The sequence below is a fragment of the Bubalus bubalis genome, chromosome 12 (assembly GCF_019923935.1).
Source record: "Bubalus bubalis isolate 160015118507 breed Murrah chromosome 12, NDDB_SH_1, whole genome shotgun sequence".
Classification (NCBI taxonomy): Eukaryota; Metazoa; Chordata; class Mammalia; order Artiodactyla; family Bovidae; genus Bubalus; species Bubalus bubalis.
In genome coordinates this window covers 100,012,797-100,027,613 of record NC_059168.1, presented here as the reverse complement: position 1 = coordinate 100,027,613, position 14,817 = coordinate 100,012,797, and the positions used below count along the sequence as shown (strand labels likewise).

Here is a 14,817-nt window from a genome sequence, read left to right as displayed (position 1 = left end):
GGATTTTGCTGACCCAGGGATCGAACCGGCATCTCTGGCGTCTCCTGCATTCTTGACCACTGGTGCCACCTGGGAAGCCATTCCGCTGGGAAATCCCCCTTTAAAAAGGTGGCTCCTGGGCTGGGCTGGTAGAGCTCCCAGCCACGACAGGCAGTGACCACGCCCTGAGGAAGGAGTCCCGAGGCCTCTGCCACCACTAGCTGGTGACCACAGACAAAATGCTTAATCTCTGAGCTAACACTGCCTGTCAGTGTCAAGGTGAGGCTCTGCTGAGATCACAGGCAGGTGCTGCCAAGGCTGGAGTGTGTCTGGGTGGGAGGGGGCTGTGCTTGAGAAGGAGCCCAGGGTTCTGCCCTGGAAAGTCCAAGGCAGGAGCCCTGGAACCCAGGTCCCACTGATGTGGGAGCAAGAGCGGCTCCTGTCGATCAAACTCCAGCTCGGGGTCCAACACACAGAAAACCCTCTACACAAACTAATTCAGAAAAGCCTCACAACAGAACGCTCAGCACGACTGCCAGCTGTCTGATAATCACAGAATCTTCATCACCACCATTAAGAATACTGAGCCCAGGCCATGGGCCAGGCTTGTTCTAAACAATTTGCACATATGGACTCATTTAATCCTCACACAACCAACCATCTCAGAGACTGTGGTCCAGTGGCCAGGACCTCGCGCTCCCAGTGCAGAGGGCTCGGGTTCGATCCGTGGTCAGGGAGCTGGACCCCACCTGCCACAACTAAAGAGCCTGTGTGTAGCAGCTAAGGCCCGAGGCAGCCAAATAAACAAGAGAAATGTTAGGGAGAAAACAAGCTGTCTTTGATTTCCCAGTTAAGGAAGCAGGCTCACAGATGTCAAGCCACTTGTCCGAGGCCACTCACTGGGCCAGAATTCAAACCTGGGTCTATTCTAAATCCTGCTCCTGATCACAGAGCCAATCTGCATCAGTTATATATGGTTACTGGGCTAGGGGTGACGGGGGCTGCTTGAAACAGCCCATTCTCCCCAGACACCCCATTCCAAGTGCCCCCCATGACCGTCCTGGAAAGCTGATCCTTCAGGGCCCCCCGCAGGCCCCTTCTGCAGGCCCTTCTCCCCACCCAATCCATGTACCTCGATACCAGATGACCCGGGGTGGGGGCACCCCGGTCGCCTCGCACTCCAGCACCGCCTCCTCCCCTTCGGCAGCCAGCACCATGCCGTTCACAGCCGACACGGATGGTGGGTCTGTGTGGGGAGCAGATGGGGAATTGGGGACCAACCCATAGACTCCCTAGAGCAACAGGCCGGTTTTCCCAGCTGGGGGAGGGGCAGAGGGGCCAGGGTGGGGCTGAGCACCTGTCTCCTCCCCACCCCCCACCAACCGGAACAGCACTCCCAGAAAGATGCAGCCTTGGCCGGTTTTTAAAAAGCCAGTTACTCCCGGGACTAAACTCCCTTCTTGTCCTCTTTTTTTTTTTTTTTAACTTTTTATTTTGAAGTAATTTCACAAAGCAAAGTTGCAAGAATAATACAAAGGTTTTTCATGTACCTTTCACCCATATCAGCAGATGTTAACATTTTTGCCATATTCATTTCCTTTTATCATGATGGAATTCTCTCTGTATTCTTTTTTTTTTTCTAAATGGGTGAGAATAAGTTCCAAATATGATATCCCTTTACCTCTAAACACCTTAATGTATAGTTCCTTTTTCTGATATGTAATTTTTAAAGATAAATTTTATCGAAGTATAGTTGATTTACAGCTTTATGGTAGTTTCTGCTTGCGGCAAAGTGAGTCAGATATACATACACTTTTTTTTTTTTTTATTGTCCTCTTTGAACCTGGCGTAAAAGGTGAAATCTTACAAGGTTCTAAAATGCACCACAGGGGCTGGCTGCCGCTCCCTGGCCCCTGACTCCAGCCAGCCTCCTGCTCCTTGCAGCCCCTTGGGGACCCCAAGGGCTATTCCTACCTCAAGGCTTTGGCCCCACCCTGTCTCTCTCCCTGAAACGCTGTTCCCATTCCCGTCTGGGGCAAGGGTTTGATCCTGTGTGTACGTGTCCTTCTCTGCCCAGCTACACGTCGCTCCATCACACCACCCTGCTCTGTGCTTGTCCCACACCTTCACCATCTGAAAGTACCTTATTCATCTGCTTGCATTTTGCTTCCTCATTAGAATATAACCTCTACCTGGACGGGGACCCTGTGTTCACTATTGTATCCCAGTGTCTGCCACACAGTAGATACTCTTAAGTATCTGTGGACGAGAGGGAGAAAGGGAGGTGGGGGGGAGGCAGGACTGGGGACCCTCTTCTGCAGATGCCCTTGACCCACATACCTGTATAGTAGAGGGTGACCGTCTCTTCATCTCTGCCAATCTCATTAGCAGCCTGGCAGCTGTAACTCCCAGCATCCTCTGGGGCCACCCCCTGAATGATCAGGGTTCCCTGGGCATCCACGCGGACTCTGGAGTTGTGCCATGAAACGTGTTCAACAGGAAGGGGCCAGTTAGGTTGGGTTACATGGGGTTGCCCAAGTCATTATTAAAAGCAGATTAATTAACAACATCACCAGTGACACCATTTTACACTGACTGCTTGATCTGTGCCAGGCTGTGGGTTCATCACTTTTTATGTTCCTTTTTCATTCATCGGGCTCAGAAAGGTAAGGTGAACTGCCCAGGGGCACACAGCCTGAATGGCAGAGGCAGAATGCAAGCACAGGTCTGCCGGATTCTGCGGCTGGAACACCTGACTCCAGACCCACATGAGGCATCGCTGTTTCCCAAATGATCTCGCTCCTGAGTCTCAAATCATCAGGAAGAAGGCGGGGCAAATGCCACGCCCCCATTTGCTACAGTTAAGAAGACTGAGGCCCAGAGAGGTCCCTGAGGCCCTCACCTGCTGTCCTCCTGCAGGGCGCGACCCTCGCGGCTCCAGGAGATGTGGGGTGCAGGGTATCCGGAGGCCGAGCAGCGGACCCTCACCTCCATGCCCTGGGAGAAGCGCTGTGACCTGGTGTGGATGCTGACCTGCGGGGCCTCTGGAGTTCAAGGAGTGGACAGGTGGGGAGGAGCTTGTCAGAGCGGCCATGTTGTCCCAGGTACCCAGCCCTGGGCCCCCTGCTCCTCCCTGAGGCCACAGACAGCAGAGACACAGGAAGGAAGGGCCCCGAGGGACCTGCATCCTTGGGAGCAGCTTCTCGGGGAACAGGGGTTGACCAGGCAGCCCCCAGGCACATTCCCCAGGCCACATGGGGACCTGAATTCCCAATAGCCCCTGGTGGGAGCCTTGAGCTCCCTGAATTTCTGCTCTGAGCTGAGCCCCTCCTATACCAGCAGCCTCGATATGGCCTCAGAATCTTTCTCAACACACTCTAAGCAGCCAATCCAGAGTCATTGGCACAAGAGTGAAATTTGTTCCAACACACTCACTTTTACACTTGGGGGAGATAGTTCCCTAGAGAAGCAGGATCCATCTAAATCCTGTGGACCTAAATCCCAGGTGAGTACCTGATCCAGGCACTAACCCTCTGGACATGTTTCCTCTTACTGCCTTCTCCACCTCCAGCTGGTGGGTGCTACCCAAACCCTGCTGAGCACATCTGATCTCTGGGCTTCCAGAAGTTTCCAGTGTCCCATCTCTGTCCTGCATATCGAGAGGGCTGGACAATGGACGTGCTTAATGGCCCGGAAAGAGGACAGGACACAGTGAAATTGGCTTGGCCGACTAGCTATGAGGATGAACTTCCCAACAGTGCCGAACCACTACACTTAGGCTGGGAGGCTACAGAATCCTCTTACTCTGGAGGTTGAGAAAACTCTGGAAGGGCTGATGCTGCCTGCCAGAGCTGATGTCTGAGCAGAGGGATGGATGGATGGGCTCCTGGAGAAATGCCAGGTAGTGAGCAGCCTCACCTCGCACCAGGAGCCAGACGGATGCCCTCGTGACTCCATTGGAGTTGCTGGCCATGCACTGGTACCGCCCGCCGTCGCTGAGGGTGGTGTTCCTGACCTCCAGGGATAAGTCGGCCAGCTGGGTGACTCTGCCTGTCGAGGCCGAGAGGACTCGCCAGTCCCGGACCCAGGTCAGGTTGTAGGGGGCCTCACTCAGGACCAGGCAGGACAGGATGGCGGTCTCTCCCGGGGACACGGTCACATTGGGGACAGGGACCAGCTGTGGTGGGGGGTCTGCAGGAACAGGAGCGCAGGAGGCACTGAGGGATTGGCATGGGGAGGGAGACATCCTGCAGACCCTGGTGGCATCCAGACCCCAGAGTCCACTGTCTCCCCCAGCAGAGCAGCTCACCAGCATCTGCTCACCATGCCCGGACGATGCCACCACACGGCCATCTCACACCCGCCCGGGGGCTGTGTGTGTGTGTGTGCATGCATGCACGCCTGATTTCCATACAACAGCCAACAGAAAAATTTAGCAAGAGTTAGCCCATTCTTCAGGGCTTTCCCAGTGGCTCAGTGGTAAAGAATCCGCCTGCCAATGCAGAAGACGCGGGTTCAATCCCTGGGTCGGGAAGATCCCCTAGAGAAGGAAATGGCAACCCACTCCAGTATTCTTGCCTGGAAAATCCCATGGACTGAGGAGCCTGGCAGGCTCCAATCCATGGGGTTTCAGAGTCAGACACGATGTAATGACTAAAATAAACAAACAACCCACACTTCATACCCTTTGAGGCAATAATTCCACGAGTGTACATGCTCAGTCACTAAATTGTGTCCGGCTTTTTTGTGACCTCATGGACTGTAGCCCGCCAGCCTCCTCTGTCCATGGGATTTCCCAGGCAAGAATACTGGAGTGGGTTGCCATTTTCTTCTCCAGGGGATCTTCCCGACCCATAGATTGAACCAGTTTATCCTGCATTGGCAGACAGATTCTTTACTGCTGAGCCACCTGGGAAGCCCCAATAATTCCACACTGGTGGATAAAGTCTTGGAAATCACCCTCAACTGGAAAAGAGTAACAAGTACAGAGCTATTCTCTGTATAAACAGCAGCCAAATGTGGACTAAGTAAGCCCACTGCCCCCAAAGAAGAAAGAGCTTAGAAACCCACACTCTCAATAAGAAAAAACCATTAAGAAGTGACGGCTCAGAGACCACCTGATCAGGGACGGTCTGCAGGACCTATAGGAAAAAAGCTGGGTCCACATACCAATGACCATGCTATCCAATGGGGAAATTTGACTCCAGACACCAAATCAGGTTGTTGTAAGTATGTAGGATATATCCCGTTTTTCTTAAAATGCACATATGGATAAAGGTCCAAAAAGAAGTAAAGCAAAATGCTGTCGAAGTTATCTCTAGAGTGGAGAGGTCACAGGTCAGTTCCATCTTTTCTGTTGGCTTATATTTTCCAGTCTTCTTACAGGGAGCATGAGTGATTTTGAGAGGGTTTAGGAATGCAGAGTGACTGATTCCTCTATGTTCATCGGGCCCCTTTTCTTCAAGGCGGCTTTGTTGTTGTTTAGTTGCTAAGTCGTGTCCGACTCTTTTGCGACCCCATGGACTGTAGCCCGCCAGGCTCCTCTGTCCATGGGATTTTTCCAGGCAAGAATACTGGAGTGGGTTGCCATTTCCTCCTCCAGGGGTTCTTCCCAGCCCAGGGATTGAACCTATGTCTCCTGCATTGGCAGGTGGATTCTTTACCACTGAGCCACTGGGAAAGTCCATAAAGGCAGCTTAGGTTCATTATTTTTAAAATAAAGCTAATTTCATTGTAAGAGGATCTGTGGCTTTTCCAACCTTCCTGAGTTCAATGCTGCCACGGTGGCAGGACCTGGAGGCATTAAGGGTTGGGGACAAGGTGGATGGTGGCCCTTGTAAGGGCCTGGGGGCTGATCAAGAAGTCAAGGGTGGGATTGAGGCTGGGGACTGGGAGGCAGAGCCCAAGCAGGGCTTCTCAACCTTCCTGCAACCGCAGGCCATTCGTGGGGCAGACAGTCCAAACCAGAGGCCAGCACGCAGGTGCAATGTGGGTGTCGGGCTCCAGATGATGGACGGTCCCTAGCAGCTGGCTGGCACACTCACCCACAGATGGGGAGAGCCTGGGAGGGAATCCTACAGGGGAGAGTCAGGATGGGCCCAAGGGGACAGACCTGTGACGACGATCTGAGTCTTTGCTCGCCCGGTCCCCGCCCGGCTGACTGCCGTGCACTCATACGTGCCTTCTTCGGCCTTGGAGGCCCGTGGAATCTCCCAGCTGCTGTTCCCTGACTCCCTGCAAACACAGGACAGCTGGAGACACACAACTGCACTGCCCCCATCAGGGTCCCCTGGCCTCATCCAGGCTTCCGGATGGGGGCTTGGCCCCCTGAATCTTGCCCAGAAAGAGGCCCCCAAACCTCTCAAAGACTGGTGAGAAGAGACAGGCAGCTAAGGACATGCAAATCCCAACGATATCCTGTGTGACTCTGAGAAAGGCCCTTCCCCTCTCTGAGCCCCAGGCTTCCAACCATAGGAGGGAAGGTCTCAGAGGGTCCTTCCTGCACTGACCAGCACAGAACCAGGCCTTCACGGGTTGAGTTTTCAGAATCTGAGGAAGGCCTATAGCTCCTCCAAGGAGTGATGGCCCAGCAGTGGTGGGAGCCTCAGGGACCCACTCTCCCCCAACCCTGGCCAAGCTGGAAGGTGCCCAGCAGGACGACCAAGGTCCCAGGTGTGCCACCCACCACCCCTTAGGTCCCTCCAGGACATCAGGCCCCCAGGAGCCCTGGGACTGGGGACAGTGGGCAGCCCTGAGCCACTCACCGAAAGCGCCTCTCCTCACCCAGCCTGGCTCCGTCCCGCCGCAGCTGTAGCCGGAAGGGGAGGGTGCTGTGCACAGAGCAAGAGACCTGCAGGGGCTGGTGTAGGTAGCCATGGATCCTGGGGGGCATGCTGACCAGGGGGGCACCTGTGGGCAAGGACAAGCACTCAAGATTCTTCCCTGCCCTCCACCCGTCAGCCTGCCCTCAACACACCTAGCAACACAGAGACCCACAAGGATAACTCAGGGGCCAGAAGTCAGGGCTTCAATCTCTGGCTTCACCATCCGGTGGCCACCGAGAACAGGGGGCATCACCTCCCTAAGCCTCAGTAAAATGGGCATTAGTGACCTCATCGAGTTGTGGTGAGCTGCTGGTGAGAGGTGGTGAGTGGGAAGCCCTTGGCACGCGCACATGGCAGGGCCAGCTCCTTCCATGAAGCCTTGTGGGGGTTTTATGGCTTGTGCCTCCAATGTGTCAATGGTGTGGGAGACAGAGAAGTCAAACCAGCCCTCAAATCTGATGAAATGCTCCCCAGATGGGACTCTCCAGGGGCCTGGGGAGGGCTGTGCATCTCTCGCCCCTCCTGCAAGGTCAGTTTTACTCACAATCTGTGGGCGGGAAGCCTTTAAAAAACAAAAAAAAATCAGCCTAGTTGGAGCATGGCTGTGAATACAGAGTTCACACGCATTTTCGAGATAAAATAAGAGATTTCCATGTAATCTCACAGCTTCGGATGAGCCTCTGGGGCCCTCCATCAGAGACGCCACTGCCTCCTCCCGCCTGACCCTGGCCTTGGGGTGGCACATAGTCTTTCCTTGGCTCTTGGAGTCACTTCAGGGGAAATGTCTGAGAATGGACCCGCAGTGTCAGTCTCGGGCTGTCTGTGCCTCACTGGGTGATTGCAGGCTTGTGGGGAACCCTTGCTCTGCCCTCTCCCTCATCCACCCCAGAGATGCTCTGAGGGTGAGACAATGGGCCAGACCTCCTCCGAGCACAGTGCTGGGGGTGGGAGGGCGGTGGTGACATCATGTTACGGGCTCCCTGCCACCTCCCAGGGGAGAGGGGTGTCGGACCATCCAGCCACGTCCTCAGCTGTGCGCGCGGCAGCCACGGCTCACACCCCCCCCCTCCCCCCGCCACACTAGAAGCCTCTGGCTCCCTCTTCCTTGAGCTGAAAGAAGCCCAGGGACTCCTGGGCCCCACCACCCCACATGTCTCCAAACCCAGTGTCTTGCTCCCAAACTCCCAGCCTTCCAGACCTGGAAGGTGGTGGTGGGAGCCAGCAAACCAACCCTTCCCCCTGCCAAACCACACCCTTCCCGCACTCCACCCCTATTCTTTAATCCAGAGCTGACATGGAGACCAAAAGCCAGAACTTAACTCCCCAGCTCTGGGAGCCATCTGAGAAAAGAGAGAGAGATAGAGGCTGCTTTAGTCCCCCTGCTGAGATTCCTGCCTGAAAATGCCTCCTGAAAGCTGCAAAGGCCAAGGCAGGAGGAGCCCTGGGGACCACAGCCAGGGAGTGGAGTCCAGGAGACTGAAGGAAGGGGTCCCAAGCCCTAGCCCTGCGATGCTCTGCCCCATTCAGGTCCTCCAAGTCCCCCACCTCACCACGGGCATCTCAGCACCCTCTCTGCATCCCTAAGTGAAGTGGCCAGGGGAGTCTGAAACCCCGAGCACCATTGATGTGGGGTGTCAGTGTCATCCACCTCTGAGCTCCTCCTGGGTCACTACCAGCGGAGTGGGAAGCGGGCAGGAGGAGGGAAGCAAGCCCAGTAAGGAGGCTGGTGCCCAGTGAACTCAGACCCCACTCTCCAGGACCAGAAGCAGATCTAGAAAGCCAAAGATGTCGCCCTACCCTCTGGGAGCCTCCAGCCTAGATGCCGAGACCTCTGGGACACACGGGAAACCCGCAAAAGCCACACACGTGGGAAACAGCACAACACAACCAAAGGCGGGGGCACAAGGTGACTTGTGCCTACAATGTAGCTTATGCAACCCTCCGAGCAACCCTGTGAAGTCAGTGGCCTCAGTTTCCCAGCAATAAAATGGAGACACATCTCAGAACTGGGTGTAAGAACACAGGGAGGTCAGCTCAGTGCTCTGTGATGACCTAGAGGGGTGGGGGTGGGGTGGGGTGGGAAGGAGGCTCAAGAGGGAGGGGATACATGCATACATATAGCTGATTCCTGTTGTTGGACAGCAGAAACTAACACTGTGTTGTGAAGCAATTAAACTTCAATTTAAAAAAATGAAAAAAAAAAAGATGTTAACACAGGAGAAGGTAAATGAAGAAATGTATTACTATTTTGGTAACCTTGGGCTTCTCTGGTTGCTCAGACAGTCAAGAATCTGCCTGCAATGCAGGAGACCATGGTTGAATCCCTGGGCCAGAAAGAACCCCTGGAGAAGAGAATGGGAACCCACTCTGGTATTCTTGACTGGAGAATTCCATGGACAGAGGAGCCTGGTGGGCTACAGTCCATGGGGTCCCAAAGAGTTGGATACAACTGAGTGACTAACACTTCACACTTTACTTCTTCAAGATCATTTCAAAATAAAAGGTTTGAAAAGATAGATTTTGCAAGGAGTATGCAAGAGATTATAAAAAGAAACCCTTTAGACCAGGAGGGGGAATAAAAAGGAACTGATATAAGCATTTAATGAACAAATGCATGGCAAGTGCTTGGCCCAGGATTGTCCCATGAGACGTGCTCAGAATGGTGATTAGGTTAGTGTTACCATCATTATGACAATGATAGTAACTATGATTATGCAAGGGCATACTTATATTAACTAACCTGCCCTCTGTTGTGTCTACAGTTTCTAGAACCATGACTGATACAAAATGAATGTTAAATGCACAGGTGGATGGATGGATGGATAGATGCATGGATGGATTTATGGATGCATAGATGACTTTGCAGTAAACCCTAGAGCTGAAAACTGCATCTGAAGCATCTCAGTATTTGGCATAATGTATTGCAGAGCCTGCAGTTTAAAGAATAAACATTTCCTAATCTAATTGAATCAGGAAAGCCTTTCAGGGAGAAATGAGCCTCCAAGGGAGCCAGGGAGCTGGGGGCGGTAGGAGTCAATTACTCACCTGGAATCACCCCACGGTAGGAAACTCCAGAGACACGGAGGAGAGGGTTTCCTTCATGATCCTTGCCCTTCACCTTGAGGTAGAAACGCTCCTGGGGGCTGTGGAAGGGCGGCCCACCCCACAGCTGGTGGGTTGATCCGTTGGAGAGGGGCTGCGTGGGCAAAGTCAGGAGGGACCGCCCTGAGCTGTGTGAGAGCTCCACTGAGTCCAGGTGGCCAGGTACCCGCAGGCCCGTGGAGTTGATCACCAGGGAGATGGGCACACCTACAGAGGAAAGGGCAGGGAAGGAGGTGCTGGCATCTGTGCTCGGCTCCACGAGGCTCCCCAAGCAGGGGCCCCACCCCAGAGCCATAGTTAGGGACCCAGCCTGCTTGGTCCACCTTCACCCATTCCCTCACCTTCTCTTCCCTGGGCCAAGGAATGCTGGGTGGGATGAGGAGAGAAGGGGGGTTGCTACTGTCCGTGGTCCTGAAACACCACTCTCCTCCAACCCATGGCTTCCCATGATTGTGTCACCTTTGCTCTGCTGACTGGGGTGCTCATGGAGCAGAACTGAGAAAGGGCACCCTCCTATCCTCCCATTAACTCTGGTGTTGGCTGTCAGCTGACAGGCTCTGGGACAGGCCGAGGTGAGATGCAGACCCCAGTTTGGGAATGCTGACTCCTGGTTGGCTTTCCTGTGGTTTCCCTTCCCATCTCATTGGAAATGTACTTTCCACACTATCTCAGGAAAGCCAGAACTGGACTTGGGTTTCACAGTCTTTTAAGTTGATTTGGAAACTGTTAGGTCTCTCCCTTTTCAGATAGCTATTCTTTTTTTTTTTTTTTCTCTCTCTCTCTGATCATAAACTGGGAACCAGAAGATGTGGTAGACGTGATCCATGAAATGCCTTCCATCTTTTGAAAAAAAAATCAAACAGTCTAGAAAGGGCATGTATAAATCTAGAAGTCCAGAGTTCTTTGAAAAATCAAGTGTGTCAGTGCTGGGCTTCCTGCCCATGTTGCAACAACCAGCCAAAGGCACGTAGCAGCTGCTCCCGTGGCCCAGGCCCCCACTGTTCAGTTTGCTGCAGCCTCCCCCACTCCCTGGTGCCCTGGGGTCAAGTGCCAATCATTATTTATCATTTGCAATTGCCCTGCTGTTTTTCTCACTTTAAAAAAATGTCTTGGATGGAGCCACATCTTTATCAAAAGCAGAAACCAAAGAAGGTCACATATGGCCCCCGTCACCCTCTCCCACTGGGGACTGTCCCTGAGGACCGCTCTGCTTTCAAACTCTCCCCCGCCACCCCCATAGCACTTCACTTAGGATTTCTCATCTCTCTTGGCTTTAGAATAGGAGTTAAGTTTCTCTGCCTCCCTCCCACCTCCCTGCTATTGGCAAAGACAAACACAGAATGAATAAGCAGCCCACTTTTCATTTTGAAGATATCACTGCGGGTCCTGGCAGGGAAACCCATAAGGGCTGACAAGAACGAAAAACTTTAGAGGGCATACAGACTCAAAAGAAAGCTCTAAGGACCCAGCATGCACCATTTGGGGGGCACTATTCAGTGGTCCAGAGTTATCTTGACCTGGCCTTGTTCTTATTCAGTCCCTGAGTCCCAGTCTTTGCGACCCCATGGACTGCAGTATGCCAGGCTTCCCTGTCCTTCACTGTCTCCCAGAGTTTGCTCAAACTCGTGTCCATTGAGTCAGTGATGCCATCCACCCATCTCATCCTCTGTAACCCCCTCCTCCTCCTGCTCTCAATCTTTCCCAGCACCAGAGTCTTTTCCAATGAGTTGGTTCTTCACATTAGGTGAGCAAAGTATTGGAGCTTCAGCATCAGTCCTTCCAATGAATATTCAGGGTTGATTTCCTTTAGGATTGACTGGTTTGGCCTCCTTGTATCCAAGGGACTCTCAAGAGTCTTCTCCAGCATCACAATTTGAGAAAATAAATTCTTTGGTGATCAGCCTTTTTTATGGCCCAACTCGCACTTCCATACATGACTATTGAGAAAACCATATTTTTGACTATATGGACCTTTGTCAGCAAAGTGATGTCTCCACTTTTTAATATGCTGTGGCCTAGTCCTTCCCATCTCTCTGTTCAGCTGGTTCCAGCAAAACCCTCCAAATGGCCCCATGGCAAGAGACCATATTTCTGAGCCCTGATACTGGGAAAGATTGAACGCAGGAGGAGAAGGGGACAACAGAGGATGAGATGATTGGATAGCATCACTGACTCAATGGACATGAGTTTGAGAAAATTCCAGGAGATAATGAGGGACAGGGAAGCCTGATTTGCTACAGTTCATGGGGTCGCAAAGAGTTGGACATGACTTAGCCCCTGAAAAACAACAGCCTGATGTTCACTGGAAGAAGTGGGGCTATAGACAGACAAATCTTGACAAAGAGAAAGGGAAAGGAGGGACAGCCTGAGCTCGTGGAGGCCTTGAGGGACAGGAAGGAAGTTCTAAAAGTAAACGGTCCCAGGGTCACCCTGGCTGGAACCCAAAGAGAAGGTGCTAGCCCTGGGTGCAGTTCACTGTGATGTGAGAGAGAGGCTGGACCAACCCCTGCAAGCCTGCTCCATAGTCACAGGCTCATGGCTGCCCCCCGGAACTGCAGCCCCCAACTTCCCAAAGGTGAGCCCCACCCCTGCAGAAGGCGGCCTTGTGTTGCCCCAGGGCCCAGAGCACCGTACCTTGCAGGGGCCACTCAATGGTGTGGTTGAGGTCCAAGGAGGGCTGAGTGGAGAAGCCAGCTCGGAAGTCAATGTTGCTGATGCCCGTGATCCTGACCGAATGGCGGCCACTGCTGTAGATCTAGCCCAGGCCCAGGCTCACGTCACCAGGGTGTCTGACCCCAGCCCCCCAGCTCCAGGTGGGAGGTGGCTGACCTGACCCAGCCTGGAGTCAGCAACTGGAATTCTCCCGCCTTTGCAGACTTGTGGGTAACTCGCCCACTCCCTGGGGACCCAGCACGATGCTCCCCCCATGGAAGAGGAAGAGTCCAGCCATGGCACTGCCTGAGCAGGACTCTTTAAGCAGCCCTGTCATTCCCGCTCCCCACCCCCAACACCCACGGGTCCCCCAACCCCTGCCTTGCCTTCCCCATTGGCATGAGAGCTCTCGGCCCAAAGATGCTCAGAACCTAAGAACAGCAGTGCCCGCGGTGCCCAGCACTGTGCCTGGCACCCAGTTGCTGTTGGTTTAGTCGCTCAGTCGTGTTTGACTCTTTGCGACCCCATGGACTATAGCCCACTGGGCTCCTCTGTCCATAGCATTTCCCAGACAAGAATACTGGAGTGGGTTGCCATTTCCTTCTCCAGGGGATCTTCCCCACCCAGGGACTGAACCTGCGTCTTCCAAGTCTCCTGCTTGGCAGGCAGGTTCCTAACCACTGAGCCACCAGGGAAGCCCAGCACCCAGTAGGGGCTCCATAACTGTTTGCTGATCAGCTAAAGCCATGTGCTTCGGAGACAGCAACCTGCCCCATCCCAGGGTGCCTGGCCAGAAGCCCTGACTCCAGTCCCAGGCCCCCAGGCCCCGGCAGGTTAGAACAGACTCTGCTCCCCTGCCAGTCCTGTACCTCTGAGCCCAAGGTCACCCTAGCTTCTTCTGTGCACTCTTCAAAGGACAGGGTCCTGAACCACGAGCCAACCCTGTCGCCCACCTCTGGACACCCAAGTGGTTTCTCCAAGTCCTTCTTTGAAGTTCCTTCACTAACCTGAAACCACTCCACTTCTCTCACTGGCACAAAGCACAATACTCCTCCTCTGATCTTGCCCCCCTACCTCTACTGATATGCCCACATCACTGCCCACACTCCAACCCTCAGCTTCCCAGGGCTCCAGGCTTCCCCCAACCCCAGGAAGCCAAGGCCTCCTACCTTGATGGACCACAGCCCGGGATGCTCAGGCTTAAAGGCCACGACCTTGGCAGAGTCAGGGATGCTGAGGAGCACATTGAGGCCATCAGCCCTCTGCAGGATCCTCCCTGTGGAAGCCCCAAGACCTGCTCAGCCCCCGACCCTTTTCTTGGGTTGACAGAGCCCCCTTCCCCATCCCCAGGAACCCACATCCCTCCAACCCCAGCCTCAGGCTTCCTAGAGGAACTGACAATAGGCCTTTGGGGGTACCCAGGCCTCTCCTTCTTCCAACTCTCCATCTTCATCCCTCCCCAGGTGCCGGCTGTACCCCTGGCCTCTGGACCAGAGTACTCAGGACATCCTTGGAGCACCGTGGCACCAGGCAGCTGTGTCCAAATCATATGGAGCCTGGATGACCCTGACAAATTACCCCACCTCCCAGAGCCCCCCCCACCACTTCCCATCTCTACACTGTGCCACTAATTCTTGCCCCACCGACTCTCCAGGCCACTGAAGAGAGAACCCGGGGAAGATGCCACGTGAATCCGGCAGCCCCAGGGACGGTCATCATTTTAATTCCTCTCGCTGGGCTGCTAATGGCCTCGCTGCATCCTCACCCACTGTAGACACCCTCTCTGCCTTCCACTCAGCATCTCCCTTACCCTCGGTGCTCCTGGAGTTTTATGTCCAAAATCTCCTGGCCTCCTCTCTGTCCCATCCTGGACTTTTATTTCAGTCTCAGGCCCAAGGAGGAGGCCAGCCCCGGGGTGCACGTACCCAACGGGTCTCGGACTTCAATCTCGGGCCCTGGGCCACTCAGGGAGATGGTGACCTCCTTCAGGCTGGGGTCGAAGGGGATCTTCCACGTGTGCTCGCCGCCCTCCTCGTGGTCCGTGGACAGCAGGTGCACCTTGGAGGCCTGGAGGGCTGACTCCACCCACTTCAGCACCTGGGGGGCAGGAGTGAGGGGCTGACGCCAGCAGGTACCCATGATGCCTTGCTTGCATCTGGCACACCAGAGGTGGGTCCCGGCAGGCTGCCAGCTGCGGGCAGCGTCTGGTCCCCTGGTGAGTTTTAGGCAGCATGCAGGCTTTCCAGGTCACTTGAGGCCA

At 54.2% G+C, this 14,817-nt stretch overlaps 1 protein-coding gene across 3 annotated transcripts in view; it reads right to left on the bottom strand.

Moving 5' to 3' along the window:
* Positions 1 to 14,817, bottom strand: part of HMCN2 (hemicentin 2) — a 175,834-nt gene that overhangs the window by 125,842 nt on the left and 35,175 nt on the right. For all 3 annotated transcript variants that reach the window (XM_044926449.2, XM_025261852.3, XM_025261853.3), the window contains exons 5-14: positions 14,483 to 14,654; positions 13,727 to 13,833; positions 12,540 to 12,660; positions 9,849 to 10,112; positions 6,744 to 6,888; positions 6,092 to 6,213; positions 3,898 to 4,170; positions 2,882 to 3,023; positions 2,320 to 2,447; positions 1,112 to 1,225 (exon numbers count right to left, since the gene is read on the bottom strand). In XM_044926449.2, the coding sequence (XP_044782384.2) occupies positions 1,112 to 1,225; positions 2,320 to 2,447; positions 2,882 to 3,023; positions 3,898 to 4,170; positions 6,092 to 6,213; positions 6,744 to 6,888; positions 9,849 to 10,112; positions 12,540 to 12,660; positions 13,727 to 13,833; positions 14,483 to 14,654 (1,588 nt within the window). The remainder of the gene's footprint in view (positions 1 to 1,111; positions 1,226 to 2,319; positions 2,448 to 2,881; positions 3,024 to 3,897; positions 4,171 to 6,091; positions 6,214 to 6,743; positions 6,889 to 9,848; positions 10,113 to 12,539; positions 12,661 to 13,726; positions 13,834 to 14,482; positions 14,655 to 14,817) is intronic.